We start from the raw sequence: 16,686 nt of genomic DNA on the forward strand, positions 1-16,686 counted from the left end.
TAATTTACATAAAACACACCCTAAGATTTGATATGGAAGATCCGCATTACGGATCTCCGATCCGTAAATTCTTAAGATCCACATTATGCTTCTAGAACAACATCCTAAACTTTCATTACGATGCAAAGGTCGGATTTCCGTCAATTGCCCAAAACTAAGTGACGGTTAACATTTATTTTATAAACTTACAAATCCAATTCGGGAAGATCCGTACGTCGGATTCCTGATCCGTAAGTTCCTATGATCCTCAAATATTATGCACTATAATGTATTAAAGTTTGGTGACGGTCAAATGGTCGGATCGTCAATTCATATAACGACCTATTAACATAACGTAGAGAATTTAGATTCCAACAATCAACCTACGTCATATAACTACCAAAACTGAACTCAAGGCATCTAATTAGCCTAAGAATAACATTGACGGCACCTTGGCCACGCGCCGCCGCACCAGCCACCGCGGATGGCGGTCGGCCGTTCCGGCTCGCCGGAAAATTCAACTATTTCTAAAAATTCTCAAAAATTATAGAAATGAAGATCTCAAAGAGTAGAGCAAACTTTATACCTGCGGCCAAGACCAATTTGGCCGGGAAACACCTCAATTACACAAAAAACCGTCGGAAACCCTGTAAAAGGTGTGCCTTGATTCGTCCTCAATTCAAGTCCGACGCTCCAACCATTGATTGTCCATTGTTCTAGGCCTCAAGGGGAGTTGGTTGATGGTGGGAATTGACGGGAAGAGTTGTAGAAAATGGCGAATCACCGTTGGGTGTCCTCGGAGTTGCCACCGTCATATCCCACAAAACAGGGCCAAATCCCGTCCAATTTGTGTAGGAAATCGAAGAAGAAGGACCAAGAAGTAGTTCCCCGGTGTTGGCCTGGTGCAATTCGTCGAAATTTGACCGGAGAAAGCCCTGGATTTCATGTATTCCCGCCAGGTCCAGTTTTAAAGGAGAAACGGATCGAGGGGGACTCAGGTAGTCTACCCCTTTCCCTCCATCCTTTCCCTCTCGTCTCTCCCTCTTATTCGTCTCATCTCTCTTTCTCCTTTTCTCTGATTCGTCCCTTGTTCTTTCTCCTTCTCTCTGATTCGTCCCTTGTTCATCTTTTTCTCCCTCTCCACTTTGCTGCCATCAGGCAGCCTTCCTCTTCCTCTTTAAAATAATTAATTGATAAATAATATCAACATTATAAAATATATATAAAATATAATTAGTGACTAAGACAAAAGTACTTCTCGAGTTTACAGTTCTATAATGTCGAGTACTTTAGGAAAACACTAAAGAATTAATTCGTACACCTCATTATACGCTGATCAATGAAAGTCAATACCCCCGCCTCTAAGGGCATTTTCGTAAAATCACGCTTTTAAAATTAATATAAATGTAAAATTTGGGACGGGTTGTCACATATAAGATTTATTCGCATTTTTTTCTTTACTTTATGCATGCTATTGTTTATATGACATGAATTATCATATCATAACAACCAAATCAAAGTGGTATATTGTCATTACTATACTATACTATACTAACCGAATAATTTGATATATCAAAATTTGGTGTATCAAAAGTTTGACACAGCAATGTATTTTGAGATACCAAAAATTTAGTATGGTAATTGATATTAAAATTTTAGTATGATAACTGTACCAACCCAATCCTAATTTAAATACATCCAGTGGTTCTCATGTGATTTTTTTAATTCAAAAGTAAAAAATAAACACGAAGTATCAGGAAGAGAAAAAGAATTCGTGAAAAATCACAAACCAAAATGATTTTCTTTGAAAGTTATGAAGGGGAGCTTTAGTAGTTACATCATGATTCATAAAGCAAAGAGATTTTGAATTTTGAAACTCTCTCTCTCTCTCTGGAGGAGTCAGGCCTGCCAAGTTGCCAAGAAAAAGAGGTAATAAAGAAATGGAGTAAAGAAAAAGGAGCACATTGCCATCTCTATCTTCTCCATCTTTGGATCAGAAATTGGAGCAAAAGCAGCTGCAGGGTCCTCCACATTATTCTCATCAACCCAAATGAAACTTCTTCTTCCTCCTTCTCCTCCTCTTTCTTCCTTTCCCATCTCATTATTCTTCACCTGGACCTGCATTATCTGTTCATGCAAGATCCAAGTAACTCACAAGCAAGGTATGCCCATTGCCCGCCCCTCTCTCTCTCTCTCAACATGCACACCCTGCGCACATTGTAAGCTTGTAGGTACATAATCATATGGCCTAAATGGATTATTAGTATCTGGTGATATTGTAGTTGGAAGGTAATTCATGTGATTAAAAAATTAGAATTTAAGCTCATATAATAAAATTTGTTAGAATTTATGCCCAAATTTGAAATTTTTATCGACTTTCCGTTGATTATTAGCACATGAGCCATACATATTAGGCTAAAACGAAACTCTCCATTAATTGTTAGCACGTGAGACTCATATGTGAGATTTAGTCTCACATGTAAGTCTCACGTGCTAACAATTAATGGAGAGTTAAGGAAAATTTCAATTTTGGTTTAAAATCTTAACAGATTTCACCACAAGGAGTTTAAATTCTTCTTATTATTATTATTTTTATCACAAAGGCTATCTTCCAATTATTTTATCACCGCAAGAACTATTAATCTAATTAAGCCTAATCATATTTACATGAATGTTATGGCACAATTAATTTGAGTCCTGCATGCTTCTTCAATGTTGATTAAGTAATTGCTGCTTTTTATATAATTTTTATATATATTGAGTTTAATATTTACTATATACAAATGGTTAGAGTGTTATGCTAGTCTACTAAAGAGAACGGAGAATATAATTTTGGAATGCTAATTCATGTCTATTGACAAAGTTAATCATATATTTCAGGGGTTTTATGGTTTTCGGTCCATTTCATTAACATCACTTTGGGTCTTGTCCATCTAATCTACTTACAAAGATGCGGTCCAACTCAATTAAAAATTCTGCCACATAGACTATTTACATCCAACAGGATCTTCTCGGGATCCTTTTGGTGAGAATTCTGGAGATCAATGAATCGTGTCCGTTTATCGTACATAGTTTTTGTCAAATACTGTTTATATTTAATTTTAAATAAAAATATTTGAAATAATTTCTGACCGCATGATATACGATAAACGAACATGATTGACGAATCTCCGAGATTCTCACAAAGAGGATCCGGCGATGATTCAGATTCAGCTATGATATTTTGAAAGGGTAATGCTAGGACTGTCAAAATTTTAAATCAAATGATGTGACTGTTAATGATTTGATTATTATTTAAGTGTTGATTAACGTGCTTATTTTATATTGCTGACATATTATTTAATTTACAAATTTAGTTTAAAATTTTGATCTCCCTAACATTACTCATTTTGAAATACTACCCCATAAGCCACTGATTCTAAATGGTAGACTACTCGCTTCATCCTTAAATCCAAGCCACCTATCATTCCTATCTCCAACGTTATTATTACTTGATAAGTAATGTTACGGAGACTGCATAAGTATACTATATTGATTAACCATATAATGTGATAAGAGATTCATACAGTTGATATTTAATCGGATAAACTCATTAATTGATACGATATGCATACATTATTTGACGCATCAGATAATACATCAATATGGTACAAACATGTAGTATACCCGCATAAGTATACTATATTGATTAACCATCTAATGTGATAAAAAAATTATTGATATTTTGTGTAAAAATGTAGTTTTTCGTTAAAGTAAATAGCATCATAAGCTTTTCGTTAAAGTTCCTAATATCTTAGGGTATAAACGGCATCCAGGCTAAAAAATAAGGAAAACTAATGAAAATGGCTTAAAAACTTTGAGTTTTAACAATAAGGATAAAATAAAGGGTAAAATGAATAGTACTAGGATTGACTTTTTAATGTAAAAATGTGGTTTTTCGTTAAAGTGAACAGTACCGAAAATTTTTCGTTAAAGTTCCTAAGAAATAAGCTGACTCATAATAAAAAAAAAGAAATTTATTAAGTAGGTCCAAAAGTGAATGGACTTAAATTAATAAGATAAATATGTAGGATTAAACCTAATTATTAACTACGTAATTGATCTTATGTCTAATTATCTCTATGTTTTATGCATTCATAGATGTTTTCATTGTCTTTATCTCGTACCTATTGACACAACTAACATAATCTTATAATTTGCACTTCATCTCTATTTGATACGTATTTTTTTTAGTACATTGATATTTTTACACTAAAATGAATGGAGTTCGGTTAAGCCACACAATGGACAGCCTAATTTGGTATTGAATTCGCCATCCACAATATTCGAACCTAAGACCTCTAACTTCTAAATGAAGAGGAATATCACCAAACCGTAGTACTAAATGGCCTATCTTATACGTATTAATCAGACAATATAAATTGAGACGCTTCCTTTCATATTGACAAGTTTTTTTATTTGGTACATGTGAGATAGTTATCTTGGGGATATTACAGTTAATATAATGCATTTGTTTTTGAATATATAGGAATAAGCCTTGGTATCAAAGAGCAATGGAGATGGGCAGTTTGTGGAGAAGCATCAGCAATACTTCCAAGTCCACACAAGTTCCAGCATCAACTTCATCCACGCTATGGAAAACCATTGTTAATGTTAGGAGTGGGCACTTGGAACCGAAAACCGAAACCGAAACACGAAACAAACCAAGCACGCCTAATGTCCAAAGTGGTGGCAGTAGTACTGCTACTGGAACAAACAATCACACTTTTTCTGCAGCTTCCAGTTCGAGTTCGAGTTCGAGTTCCAGTAACAATAATATTAGACATGCCAACAAACTGCGAAAATGTACCTCTCTAAAGGTTGCCACTTCATTTACAAGGGTGTGCCTTTGTGCACCAATATCTTCCTACAATGAGGTTTTCAGAGCCGAGCTTCCCCCAAGAAGAAGCAATAGTTACCCGAGAACGCGATCGTATTCCAAGCCACTTGGTACAACTAGTAGCAGTACTACTGCACAAGCACCACAACAAGCAATGAGCGCAAGACGACTTAGTACCGACCAAGGAATCAGAAGAGTGTTTCGAGGAAAGTCATTGACCGACGACGTGTTGATGAGAAGGTTTGTTGTAGAAGAAGAGGCAATGATGCAAGTTAGAAGGAGAAATCAAATGGAAGTCATAAGGAGGAGAAGTGTGATGAGGAGGAAGAGGCTTGGCCCCAGTCCTCTTAGTAGAATGGTTATGGCTCAGGTTCAGGAGGAGGATTAAAACATTTTCAACTTTCCCCTCATTGTCTTTTTTCTCTTAATTATTATTTGTGGTCAAAGGGAGAACTGCCACACTCTCTTTCTCTAACACATCTTTTTCAAGAATTATGATCTGAAGAACTTCAACTTGTTTGACCATTGGTCTGGAATTCGTCACCTTGAAATCTAGAATTTTTTCGAGAACGGACTTTTTGGAGCCTGCATCCTCCGTTTTGTATTTCTTCTCCAATGACAACCATAGTTCTTTGGATGTCTTGCAGGATGCATACACATTGTGAAGAGTATCATCTAGTCTTTTAAAAATGTAATTTTTGCACAAAAAATTCACTATGAGTCGAAGCATCAATGGCACTTATAGTGTCATTGTCAGGGTTTTTTTTTGGTCAAAAATGAGACTCTTCCTTCACAACATGTGCAAGATTTAATGTTGTTATTAGGGCTGGGTTCGGTTTGAAACGGTTCGGTTTTTTGCTAAAATCGAAACCAAACCGAAATTTCGGTTCGGTTCGGTCCGATTTTTTTTCGGTTCGGTTTCGGTTTTTTTTCGGTTTTTTCATGATTTTTTTTTTTAATATCTGGAGCTTGAAGCACATTTATTTTCGGCATTCGGCTGCAAATTTACCCTTTCTCTCCATTAACCCTCGTCGAAACAGTAACAATTTGAGGCATGCAACAACTGTTTCTTGTTCCTGTGATCTGAGGAGGAAAAGGATTTCATCCACCCAACTTCAGTGCCCACTGCAAAACGAAAAGATTAAAACTTTAGTCATAAAAAATTCACCGAAAAATATAAAGATTACAAAAATAATTGGAAACATTACCCAGAAAAAAATTGAACTTCAAACGGAATTTAAAAATCAACAATGACAAAAAAAAAATCATCAAAAACAAACAAAAAAGGTCAATTGAGAAAGGAGTATGCAAAAATGAAGAAAAGAATTGCGAAAAAAGGGGATAAGCAAATAATGATATCAAGGGAGAAAAAAAGAAAGGGAAAGAAATGGGTGAGACTCTCACAACACAAAAATCAAACAAATCTACAATACAAAACAAAACAACAACCCATAAATTTACACCAAAATTTCAGATTCCCTCCATGGAATTTACTCTAAAAAAACCCATAAATCGACAAAATAAATAAGAGAGATCGGAGATCTTACCCTGGAGTGAGAAGATCGAGAAACGGAGAGAGAAGAATGGAGAAGAATGGAGAAATTGGAGGCATGGACAAGGAGGGAGTTTGGAGGCGCAGGGACGAGAGAGAGAAGAAGGGAATGAAAAAAGAAAAGGTATGGCTGCTACTACTAGTGGCTAGGGTTTTGTTGATTTCTAATTGCACAAAAGGCTATAGATTTATATATTTATAAATAGTTTAGTTATACAACTATAACAAAACAAAACCAGTTGCCATGTTGGTTTCGTTGAAACCTCTAAATTGGAGCGCACGGGTTCAAACCCACATGCCTTCAGAACTTTAGAGATTTTTTAATTTTTATAATTAAAATATTATAAAAAAAATAATTAAATATATATTCGATTCGGTTTGGTTCGGCTCGGTTTCCGAACCTTAAAAATCGAAACCGAACCAGCCATATTCGGTTCGGTTCGGTTTGACAGTTTTCGGTTCGGTTTTTTTCGATCTCGGTTCGGTTTGGTTCTCGATTTTTTTCGGTTTTCGGTTTTTTGAACCCACCCCTAGTTGTTATGTAGGACAACATCTTTTGCTTTGCCAACTTTAGAAGTCTCATCCCTTACAATTTTGCGGCTTTTTGGTACGAGGGTTCTTGGTGCTACTTGTTAGACATATTTTCAAAGAGTAATACTAGGGAGACTAAATTTGTAACCTAAATGTTGGAAACTAAAAGACATGGAAGTTGATGATTGGTTTATTACTTAAGTGTTGATAAACGTGATCATTTTTATTAGTGACACATAATTTAGTTTGCAAATTTAGTCTTTCTAGCATTACCGATTCTAAAATCACAAGAACAGACATTATGATCACTAATATAATGAATGAATCAATATAAAATAGAGATGAACTAATTATATTGATCTTACCTGTAGAATACGGAAAACATGGCTCTTCCGGATGATAGAGGAATCGGCGTATGCATAAGAATGTCTTCTACCCTCTCCAAACTATATGTTTTTGCTATGAATAGGGTTTAACACATAATGGAACAATTATTGTGAGAGCAAACACAATCTTTATATAGTTGCTAAGATATTTTTCAATCATGTCTATTATTAAATGAGAAATACTCATATTCACAATTATATATTTTATATCCCACCATAATAAGCCTTTACTAAATAGGGATCACGTAATAGGTTAATCAGAAGTTAAGACTTTATTACTCTAACCATATTTGGCCATAAGATCACTTCGACAATCAAGTCACCTAAATATTAAGTTACTCGAGAATCAAGTGATTGATTTACAAAGATATTGACACTCATAATTATTCTTACACCACTCATAATGACTAACTGCTCCATAACATATTTTCTGTGTATAAGATTGTTGGAATGAGAAATGTTAAGAAGACTTTCTCAAAAGTGGACTCTCTTTGAACTCTCTACCACCTCATATTATTGACACAATTCTTGTCCCAACATTAAAAAATATTGTGCCAAAATATGAAGTGTCGGAGAGTCCATAGTCCCGTTTTGAGACTCTTTATCATTTCTCTTGTTGGAACAGAGATATATACTTTTCTTGATAACAGTAATTAGAATACGAAAAAAAATATTAATAAGGACAAAACAAATAAATATAATATGAAAATAGAAAGAGAAATTCACTAGCAATTGCAAATAAATATAATATGAAATAGAAACATAAATTTATTCTGGTGCGGGTTCGATTTCTACCAAGTCTTTTTCTCCTAACAGATAACTGTTTAACCCACTAACGTTATTGTTACCCTAAACCCCATTTTTCCTATGGACACACTTCCTGTTAAGCCTTGTTATAACTCAACATTCAGCAAGATATTGCATGTTTTGAGCCCAGTTGGCCGGCATGATTTGTGTTTTGGGATTTTTAAACCCAAAATGCGTCATGGTGTGGTTACGCATAGCCTGCATATTCATGGCTCCAAGCGTCCAAGGTTTTTGTTTGAGACAACTCCGGTGTCTTCCTTGGTGGTACATAACACAAGACAACACTCTCACCTTTTTAAATTGATGAAGACGCATGACTTGTAATGATAAATTGATGAAGACAAAGCTCCATTTTGGACTCTGTCTTTTGTTTTTAGTAATGATAAATGTAATTGAATTACTTAGTGGGTTAGGATCGAGTATACATTTTTTTTAATAAACGATATTATCTAGCTAAATGGTGTGAAAGTGAGGTAAGTCTTACAATAGGCTAGCAATAATATGGTTTAAATTCGTCTTTGACAAAAATCGAACTTAAAACATTTCACTTACAAGTGAAGAATAACACCACTAGACCGTAGTACTAAGTGGCAGATCTGGTATACTAATTTTTTATACACATTTTGACATATATTTCATAATGTATCTTAACGATCCGAACTGTTTATATTGTAGCATCATTAATAGATCATCTTTACAAAAAAATTAGAAAATTTTAAAATCATTAAGACATTTTTTTTTGTAATTTAAAAACGGACACATATAGTCTACAAAGAAATACTAAAAAGAAAGGTTTTTTTTATCCAAAATTGTCAATGAGATTTGAAATCGAAATAAGTGGTCCCTGAGTTTGTCCACCATCAATCGTTTTGGTTCTTGTGTGAAAATATCTATTAAATAAGGACCAAAATGATAAAAATCACTCAATTTAATAAACAATTGGCCAAAATGATTTGACAAAAAATTGAAGGTATTTTTGTTATTTTCTCCTTATTTAACGAAAATTTTTCATAGAATGATAAAAATGATTGATTGTTAACAAACTTAATGCTAATTCTATCAATTTTAAATTTCAGAGACCAAAATAAGGAATTATGCCAATCTCTCTGATCATTTTGGCTAAAACCAAAAAGAAATACTATTTTTCTTTCTTGATCTTTTAGGTCGCCTAAGGTATCTAAAAGGTTAATTCCGAAAGAAAAAAAAAAGTATCTAAAAGGCGATAAGGTTTGGTTGAACAACGTAGTTGACCTAACAAAACTAATATCCATAATTAGGAAAATCTTTTGACTATTTATTATTTAAGAGGAATAAATTAATTAAACATTGTGGCATCTCTCTTGTCCGTGATATGCATTATCATATTGTCACGCACGTTATGTGGACTAGTAGCATTTAATATTGTCACAAAGTAATATTTAGTATATATACCAACGAAATTGGATCCTCTCCGAGGCAACCCCTCGGGATCCTTCTGATCGGTGTTAGTGGACCGTTGAATTTTTATCCAACGGCTACAAACAGGGGATCATCTAAAAGTTAGAATAATTGTATTCGTTGGATAAAAATCCAACGGCCCACTAACCCCTATCAGGAGGATCCCGAGGATTTGTCTCGGAGAGGATCCAATTCCTATACCAACGACCCCTTCCATTCTTTTTTTGCCACTTAATTTTAATTATATGTATTGTCAATTCCATCCCATACTCCTTTTTTTATTTACCAAAGATAGCTCTAATGAGTTAAGACGGTCAGCTGGGAAATGTTTTTAATATGATTGAAATCGTTTTTGATAAAATTTTGAAACCAATTTTTAGTGAAAATTTAAGTGGATCTCGAAAAAACACTTTAAATGTTTCTTGCAAGAATCAAATATTTGATGTTTCTTCCAAAAAACATCTAACATGTCTTTGGAAGCTAAAAATCAATTCAATCAAAAGAGTTTTTAATCATTTTAAAAGTGCTTCAAAACGAGCTCTTAGTTGTTAGTAAGGAGGGGAATTAATGGGAGTCATACTTGCATCATGATGAATAGATATAATTGTTTTCTGTTATTGTGATAAAACGTCATATGTATCACCGTATTCCATTATCATTAAAGACAAAAAATATTTGAAATTGAACAAAAATCTTTTTAATATAACCAACTTTCAACACACGGGTCATCTTTGTAGCATAGTTTGGGAAGTGTGCGTGGAAATTTGGATCGTAGAGTAAAAGTAATGGAAAAGAGAAGATAATTGTGATGAAGGGTCGACTTTCATCTCCTATACTGCAACCCAATTTATGGCTACATTTTTTTTTGGTTTACTTGGGTTTGTTTGTTTGAATTAAGGGTTGCTATTCACACTTTTATTTTTACATTCCATATACTTTGTTAATTTTTGTTCATTAATTTTGTTCAATTCATTTGATGGGATATCTGAAAATTTATAATGATATGTGAAAAGTAAAATTGGATGTGTGGATATCACCACTCTTGAATTAAATAGTAAACTAGCCAAACTCTCTCACATCTATAGCTTTTATAGAAAAAGCAATTAGCAACGATATTTGGATTTTAGCCCAATTTGAGGTTTAAGTGATGAACTAAAAATATGAGTATGGAGCAATGATCCTATTCAATAACATCATTAAATATTTCTTCCAAAGTAAAGGGTTTAACGAGGCAAAAAAAGTGATGAAAGTTCCAATGTTGTTACCAAAAGGATCACTGCTCCACATTGTAATAAATTCACGAACCAATGCTCATGAATTTTTAATTTAAGAACCAAAACTCTAAGTATGCTAAAGTTAGGAAGTCATTGCCCCAATTATCATATCAATTTTCGTTAATATGATAAGAATATTTTGCTCAAGTATTGAGTTTGACACTTATTTCCATTGAAATGTCAAGTTATCAAGAGCTTATATGTTAAAAATTTAAGAATTAATCAAGAAATGTAATTTTTTTTAAAAAAAATCACGAAACGACTTAATAAAATGCCTCTAAATTTTGTCAAATGATAGGTGTAACATCCCACATCGCCCAGGGGAATAGATCTTGTAAGCCTTAAATGTATATTCTCATCTCTACCTAGTACGAGGCATTTTGGGAGCTCACTGGCTTCGGGTTCTGTCGGAACTTCGAAGTTAAGCGAGTTCGCGCAAGAGCAATCCCAAGATGGGTGACCCACTTTGAAGTTTTCATGTGAGTTCCCAAAAATAAAATCGTGAGGGCGTGGTCGGGGCCCAAAGCGGACAATATCGTGCTACGGCAGAGTTGAGCCCGGGATGTGGTGGGGGCCTGGGTCGGGATGTGACAATTTGGTATCAGAGACAATCCCTGGCCAGAGGTGTGTCGACGAGGACGTCGGGCCCCTAAGGGGGGTGGATTGTAACATCCCACATTGCTCAGGGAAGTGAATCATGTAAGCCTTAAATGTATATTCCTATCTTTACCTAGCACGAGGCCTTTTGGGAGCTCACTAGCTTTGGGTTCCGTCGGAACTTCGAAGTTAAGCGGGTTCACGCGAGAGCAATCCCAGAATGGGTGAGTCATTGGGAAGTTCTCGTGTGAGTTCCCATAAACAATACTATGAGGGCGTGGTCGGGGCCCAAAAAGGACAATACCGTGATACGGCAGAGTCGAGCTCAGAATGTGTGGGGGCTCGGGCCGGAATGTGACAATAGGCATTTAGATCACTTTTATTTGTTAACAATTTAAGAATTCAAGACGTAAATTACATGGAAGGTGTTTATACCATACTTAGGGCCTCCATATTTAGATCTCATACAAATATTCGGGGGACTTAAATGTAATTATGTAATAAAGAAATGGGTAAATATGTAATAAGTGAGGAGCCCCTATTCTATAAAAGGACTCCTCACCCTCACAATTGGAAGATGCCAATTCCTAGGCCTTCTCACCCTCTCTCAAAGCTCTCACTCTCAAAGCTCTCACTCCCTCAGAAATACAATATCAGTGTGAACGTAGCCCAAACCTTGGGGTGAACCACAATACACCTTGTGTTATTTACATTTCTTGCAAATTCACGGTCGGATTTACGTTGTTCCAAGACCTCCAGTTTTGTGCATCAATATTTGACGCTGTCTGTGGGAAACAACACAAAAAGCTATGTCGGTTTTCTCTCATTTTTCATCTCACCACTGTCCACCGTGGATCTGCAAAACCCAATAAACACCAACCCCCCTCTTCTTTCTTATCTGCTCTGTCTCAGAAGTGTCTAAGTCTCAATTGGCCCAAAACCAAGACCCATCAACACCAAAACACACACTCTGTGTGTATGTGCGTGCACTGCTTTAACCTTATCTTTACTCTGCAGAAAGAGAAAAAGGAAGAGAGATGGATGAACTGCTAGCGTGGGTAGCAGACATAGTGAGAGGAGGTGGCGGGCAAGACAACAAATTGGTCGCATTTCAGCATTCAATCATGGCTCTCGATCTAACCGGTTCCACAAATTTCCCAAATACACCAAACATCAAAACCCTAATCGGCAAAAACTACGACCGCAAGCTAACCCAATCAATCCAAAACCTTTTATCCGAAATTCCCAAGCAAAGCCCCAAATGCTCCGACTTTGCTGAGGAATTCTACGAAAAGATGCAAGCTCGAGTCGACCCGCATCTCGAATCAACCTGGGTCTACGTGGCATTGGCCTTTCGCAGCTGGAATCATCCGAAAGACGACCATTTGGACCGAGTATCGACTGCAGATGACTTGTTTCAGCTGTTGTCGATGTGCTCTGCTTCTTGCGATTCTTCCAAGAGTGTCGCGATGCTTGCTCCGGTGGTTCGCCAGGTGTACAATGTGGGTGTTGATTTGTTTAAGATGGACTTGTCATGGAAGAGAGAGAAGAAAGTGATGAGAAATGTTAGGGATTTTGTGGGAACGATTCTTGGCTATATAAATCTGTGTTCCTTCGAAGATTCGGGCAGTTTGATTACGCCTTTTTCGGGTTTAATTCGTGTTTGGATGAACTCAAATGAGGGGTTGGAGTCATTCTTGCCTTTAGTGAGTAGTGACATTTTTGGAGGGCTTAATGAGGGAGAATGTGAATTACTTAGCTGGAGTTGTTATGGCGGAGGTGTTTTTGTTGAAACTCTGCTTGGATTTCAAATTCGGGACTTCGGGGTAGGAGTTGGAGAAAGAGTTAAGCACTTAGGCTATCGGTTCCATTACAACGTTTGGGAAGTGTTACCTTTTCGGATATTGCAGCAAATTGTTTGCTATGACAGTTCGAAGATGCTACCAGAAACTCTTCTGGGCAAGCCAATCTGTGAGCATAAACGAAAGCTGGGTTTTGAGTTAGCTTCTGAGCCAGAAGCTGAAGCCGACGCAGGAGCATAACCCAATCCGAATATGCTACCAGAAGGCACGATACCAGCACAGCATCACCATCGTGGCCAACCTGCAGATTCAAGGGTGCACATGCATGACAACTCAGAGACAGAAATAGAGGGTCAAGAAACAGAAAGAAAATCAGAAAGAAAAGCAAAAAGCAGAAAAGGAAAAGCCGAAAAGAAGATGCTATACTATTCCACTACTCCACAATCCCACGGGATAACATGATTAAAGATAAGAAGATGCCCACCAAGTTTTCCCGTCTCCACTTTCTGTTAGACCAGAAGATGCCCATCAACATGCTGAAAACATGTAATTTATTTTTCTTATCTTTCGGAGACATCTGTATAAACCCAATCAGAGGGTAATAATAAAAAAATTAAAAAAAAAAGTAAAGCCCAAAATAAATAGGCTGGAATGTTGTGTGGAGAGTGAAGGCCCATAAGCCCAAAATAACACCAACCAGGTGATCAAAAGTAAGCCCATTACTCCACAATTATTCGGCAATCTGCTGCTATTACCACCAACAAGGTGATGAAATGTACAACCCGTACTCTAATATCATTTGGCAACTAGCCATTCATGCCACCAACTAGGTGATGAAATGTATAACCCGTACTCTCTTCATGCCACCAACCAGGTGATCAAAAGTATGCCCAGTACTCCAAATTATACATGAGCATTACTCATGTCATTCATACATAAACATTCATGAGCATCACTCATGACAATCATACGTAAACATTCATGACCATCATTCATGTCAACATTCATGACCATCACTCATGTTAACATTCATGAACATCACTCATGACAACATCCATGAACATCACTCATGTCAATCAACATAAATATTCATGAGCATCACTTATGTCAATCAGCTTCAAAAGCTTCATTTACAGAGCTCTAGCTTCAAAAGCTTTATTTACAAAGCTCTAGCTTCAAAGCTTCACTTGCAAAGCTTCACCTACAAAGCTTCAATGCAGGATATACAAATACCGCCTTCGAACAACCGCCACTTCGGCCCATACATGGATTCAATTTGAAGTCTCCAGCCAACGGACTCTATTGACCGAAGACTTGGGGGACTACATTATGTACCATATATTGGGCCTTAACTGGGCCTCATGAAAAATACTTGGGGGACTTAGCCCATTATTTATGTATTAAGGAGCGAGCTCTTATTCTATAAAAGGGACCCCCTCACCACCATTAGAGAGCAACGCCGCCAGTTGAGCAACCGCCTTGCCGCGAGCATCACTCCTAACCTATCACTTATGTATTGAAGAGCGAGCCCTTATTCTATAAAAGGGACTCTCTCACCACCATTAGAGAGCATCACCGCCTACTGAGCTATCACCTCGCCGCGAGCATCAACTCTAGCCCATCATTTATGTATTGAGGAGTGAGCCCTTATTTTATAAAAGGGACCCCCTCACCTTCAAGCGCCACAAGTCCAGCCAACCAAGGCAACATAAGCCACAAGCCGAGCAGCCTCGCAACATGTGCTACTTATAGTTGAGCATCATTTCACTTTGAGCACCGCCTCATATCAAGTATCAGTTCAAGACGACATCTAGTTACTTCGGCTCACACATGGACTGAATTTCAAGTCTCCAGCCAAAAGACTCTCTTGATTGAAGACTTATGGGACTACTGTTTATACCATACTTAGGGTCTTCGTATTTAGATCTCGTACAAATACTCGGGGGACTTAAATGTAATTATGTAATAAAGGAAGGGGCAAATATGTAATAAGTGAGGAGCACTTATTCTATAAAAGGACTCCTCACCCTCACAATTGGAAAATGCCAATTCCTGGGCCCTCTCACCCCTTCTCAAAGCTCTCACTCTCAAAACTCTCTCTCCCTCAGAAATACAATATCAGTGTGGACGTAACCTAAACCTTAGGGTGAACCACGATACACCTTGTGTTATTTACATTTCTTGCAAATTCACGGTCGGATTTACGTTGTTCCAAGACCTCCGGTTTTGTGCATCAATAGAAGGGTAAGAAACAAATTAGTGAAACTCACTAATTAAAATGTGGAGATATTTAGTACAGATAATGTTGTTGGTACTAAAAATAATCTTATCGTTCACTCCTCATTAATATATTTTTCTTTGTAAATATAAAAAAGTTTGGAACAATGAAAATTTTGGTAGAATATGCCTTGAAAGTTGCTTAATAGGTTTTGGAATACTTATGTTGTTAAATTCTTGTTTAGTGTAGGAAGGTTTAGCATGTGTTATGTCCACTCAATCATAAGTATGACTCGTCTCAAGTCATTAGTGTTAGACACTAAGACGAACACATAGGTGTTCAAATTATTAAGTTCATTGAACTACGATCAACGAAGAGTTTTTATATACATGTCATATAAAAACTCATAACTTGCAATAATACAAAATTGTCATTTGATCTGAGACACCACAGTTGTTTTATGGGTAGGTTTTTGATCATTTGACAATGTAACAAAGATCATGCCCCATCTCAAAAGGCAGGCAGGACAAGGCGGCTACGATCAAACGACGTATTAGTAAGTGAGCTTTTGTTTTCAAACTACATATCATGTATATGGTTTTCATAATTGCTTTTATGAATGCTTGTATATCATGCCATGACTTTTGCTTAGAAAATGCAAATATTACATACATTGTTGATGTTGTGATTTATGAGTTTTGAAAATCCTATTATGTCATGATCATACATACAATTCTATCTTCTCAGCGCTCGACTGTGTACGGTCGGAAAGTAACCAGATCAAGCGCTTAATTTGACAGTACTTGGGTCCCACTGTAGATTTCCTTTCACATTGATGATCGACGAGTGGAATGCAATTGACGTTTGCACCTGTCTCTTGGAGCTCCATGGTAGAAAGTTGTTAGGTTTTTCATTTGGATGAAGCAGTCGGAAAGTACTTTAAGTGAAAGCTCGGTCCTCATGGTCGACATTGAGGATTGATAGTTTATTAGCTTGAGCTGTTGGTGCCAATGCTCATCAGCCATCCTTGACGCACCACTCGGTAAATAAAAGCTCTTAGGCTGGTCTATGCGCTTAATAGCTTGATATGTCGACTTTGTAGGTATTAATGGGCTTCCTTTGCAAGACCTTGTGTCAACGATACCTAAGAGCATTTTCAAAGAAGATGTCAAATTTTAAATATCAAAATGATGTTTGATGGTTTATGTGGTAATTTAATATTTT

General features: G+C 36.5%; 1 protein-coding gene and 1 long non-coding RNA gene across 3 annotated transcripts; one reads left to right on the forward strand and one right to left on the reverse strand.

The window, feature by feature from the left end:
• Positions 1 to 1,814: 1,814 nt before the first annotated feature.
• Positions 1,815 to 5,432, forward strand: LOC103408198 (uncharacterized). Of its 2 annotated transcripts, XM_017324949.3 has the most exons (3): positions 1,855 to 2,141; positions 2,860 to 3,004; positions 4,508 to 5,432. In XM_017324949.3, the coding sequence occupies exons 1-3, from the start codon at positions 2,030 to 2,032 to the stop codon at positions 5,244 to 5,246; spliced, it is 996 nt and encodes a 331-aa protein (XP_017180438.2). In that variant the 5' UTR covers positions 1,855 to 2,029; the 3' UTR covers positions 5,247 to 5,432. The 2 variants fall into 2 exon arrangements, with proteins under 2 accessions (XP_008345286.2, XP_017180438.2); XM_008347064.4 differs by lacking the exon at positions 2,860 to 3,004 and having other exon boundaries at positions 1,815 to 2,141.
• A 344-nt stretch (positions 5,433 to 5,776) lies between these two features.
• LOC108173092 (uncharacterized) lies at positions 5,777 to 6,526 on the reverse strand. The gene is made up of 2 exons (XR_003772568.2): positions 6,406 to 6,526; positions 5,777 to 5,983 (listed from the first exon to the last, which is right to left on the reverse strand). It is a non-coding gene; the product is annotated as an uncharacterized lncRNA (long non-coding RNA).
• Positions 6,527 to 16,686: the final 10,160 nt, after the last annotated feature.

Source organism: Malus domestica, chromosome 04 (assembly GCF_042453785.1).
Source record: "Malus domestica chromosome 04, GDT2T_hap1".
NCBI lineage: Eukaryota > Viridiplantae > Streptophyta > Magnoliopsida > Rosales > Rosaceae > Malus > Malus domestica.

Excerpts from the sequence above, each read along its gene's own strand:
- LOC103408198 (XM_017324949.3), top strand. The coding sequence starts at position 2,030 with ATGAAACTTCTTCTTCCTCCTTCTCCTCCTCTTTCTTCCTTTCCCATC. Across the intron at positions 2,142-2,859 it reads CCAAGTAACTCACAAGCAAG|GGGTTTTATGGTTTTCGGTC; the intron begins GTATGCCCATTG and ends CATATATTTCAG. Across the intron at positions 3,005-4,507 it reads ATCTTCTCGGGATCCTTTTG|GAATAAGCCTTGGTATCAAA; the intron begins GTGAGAATTCTG and ends TTGAATATATAG.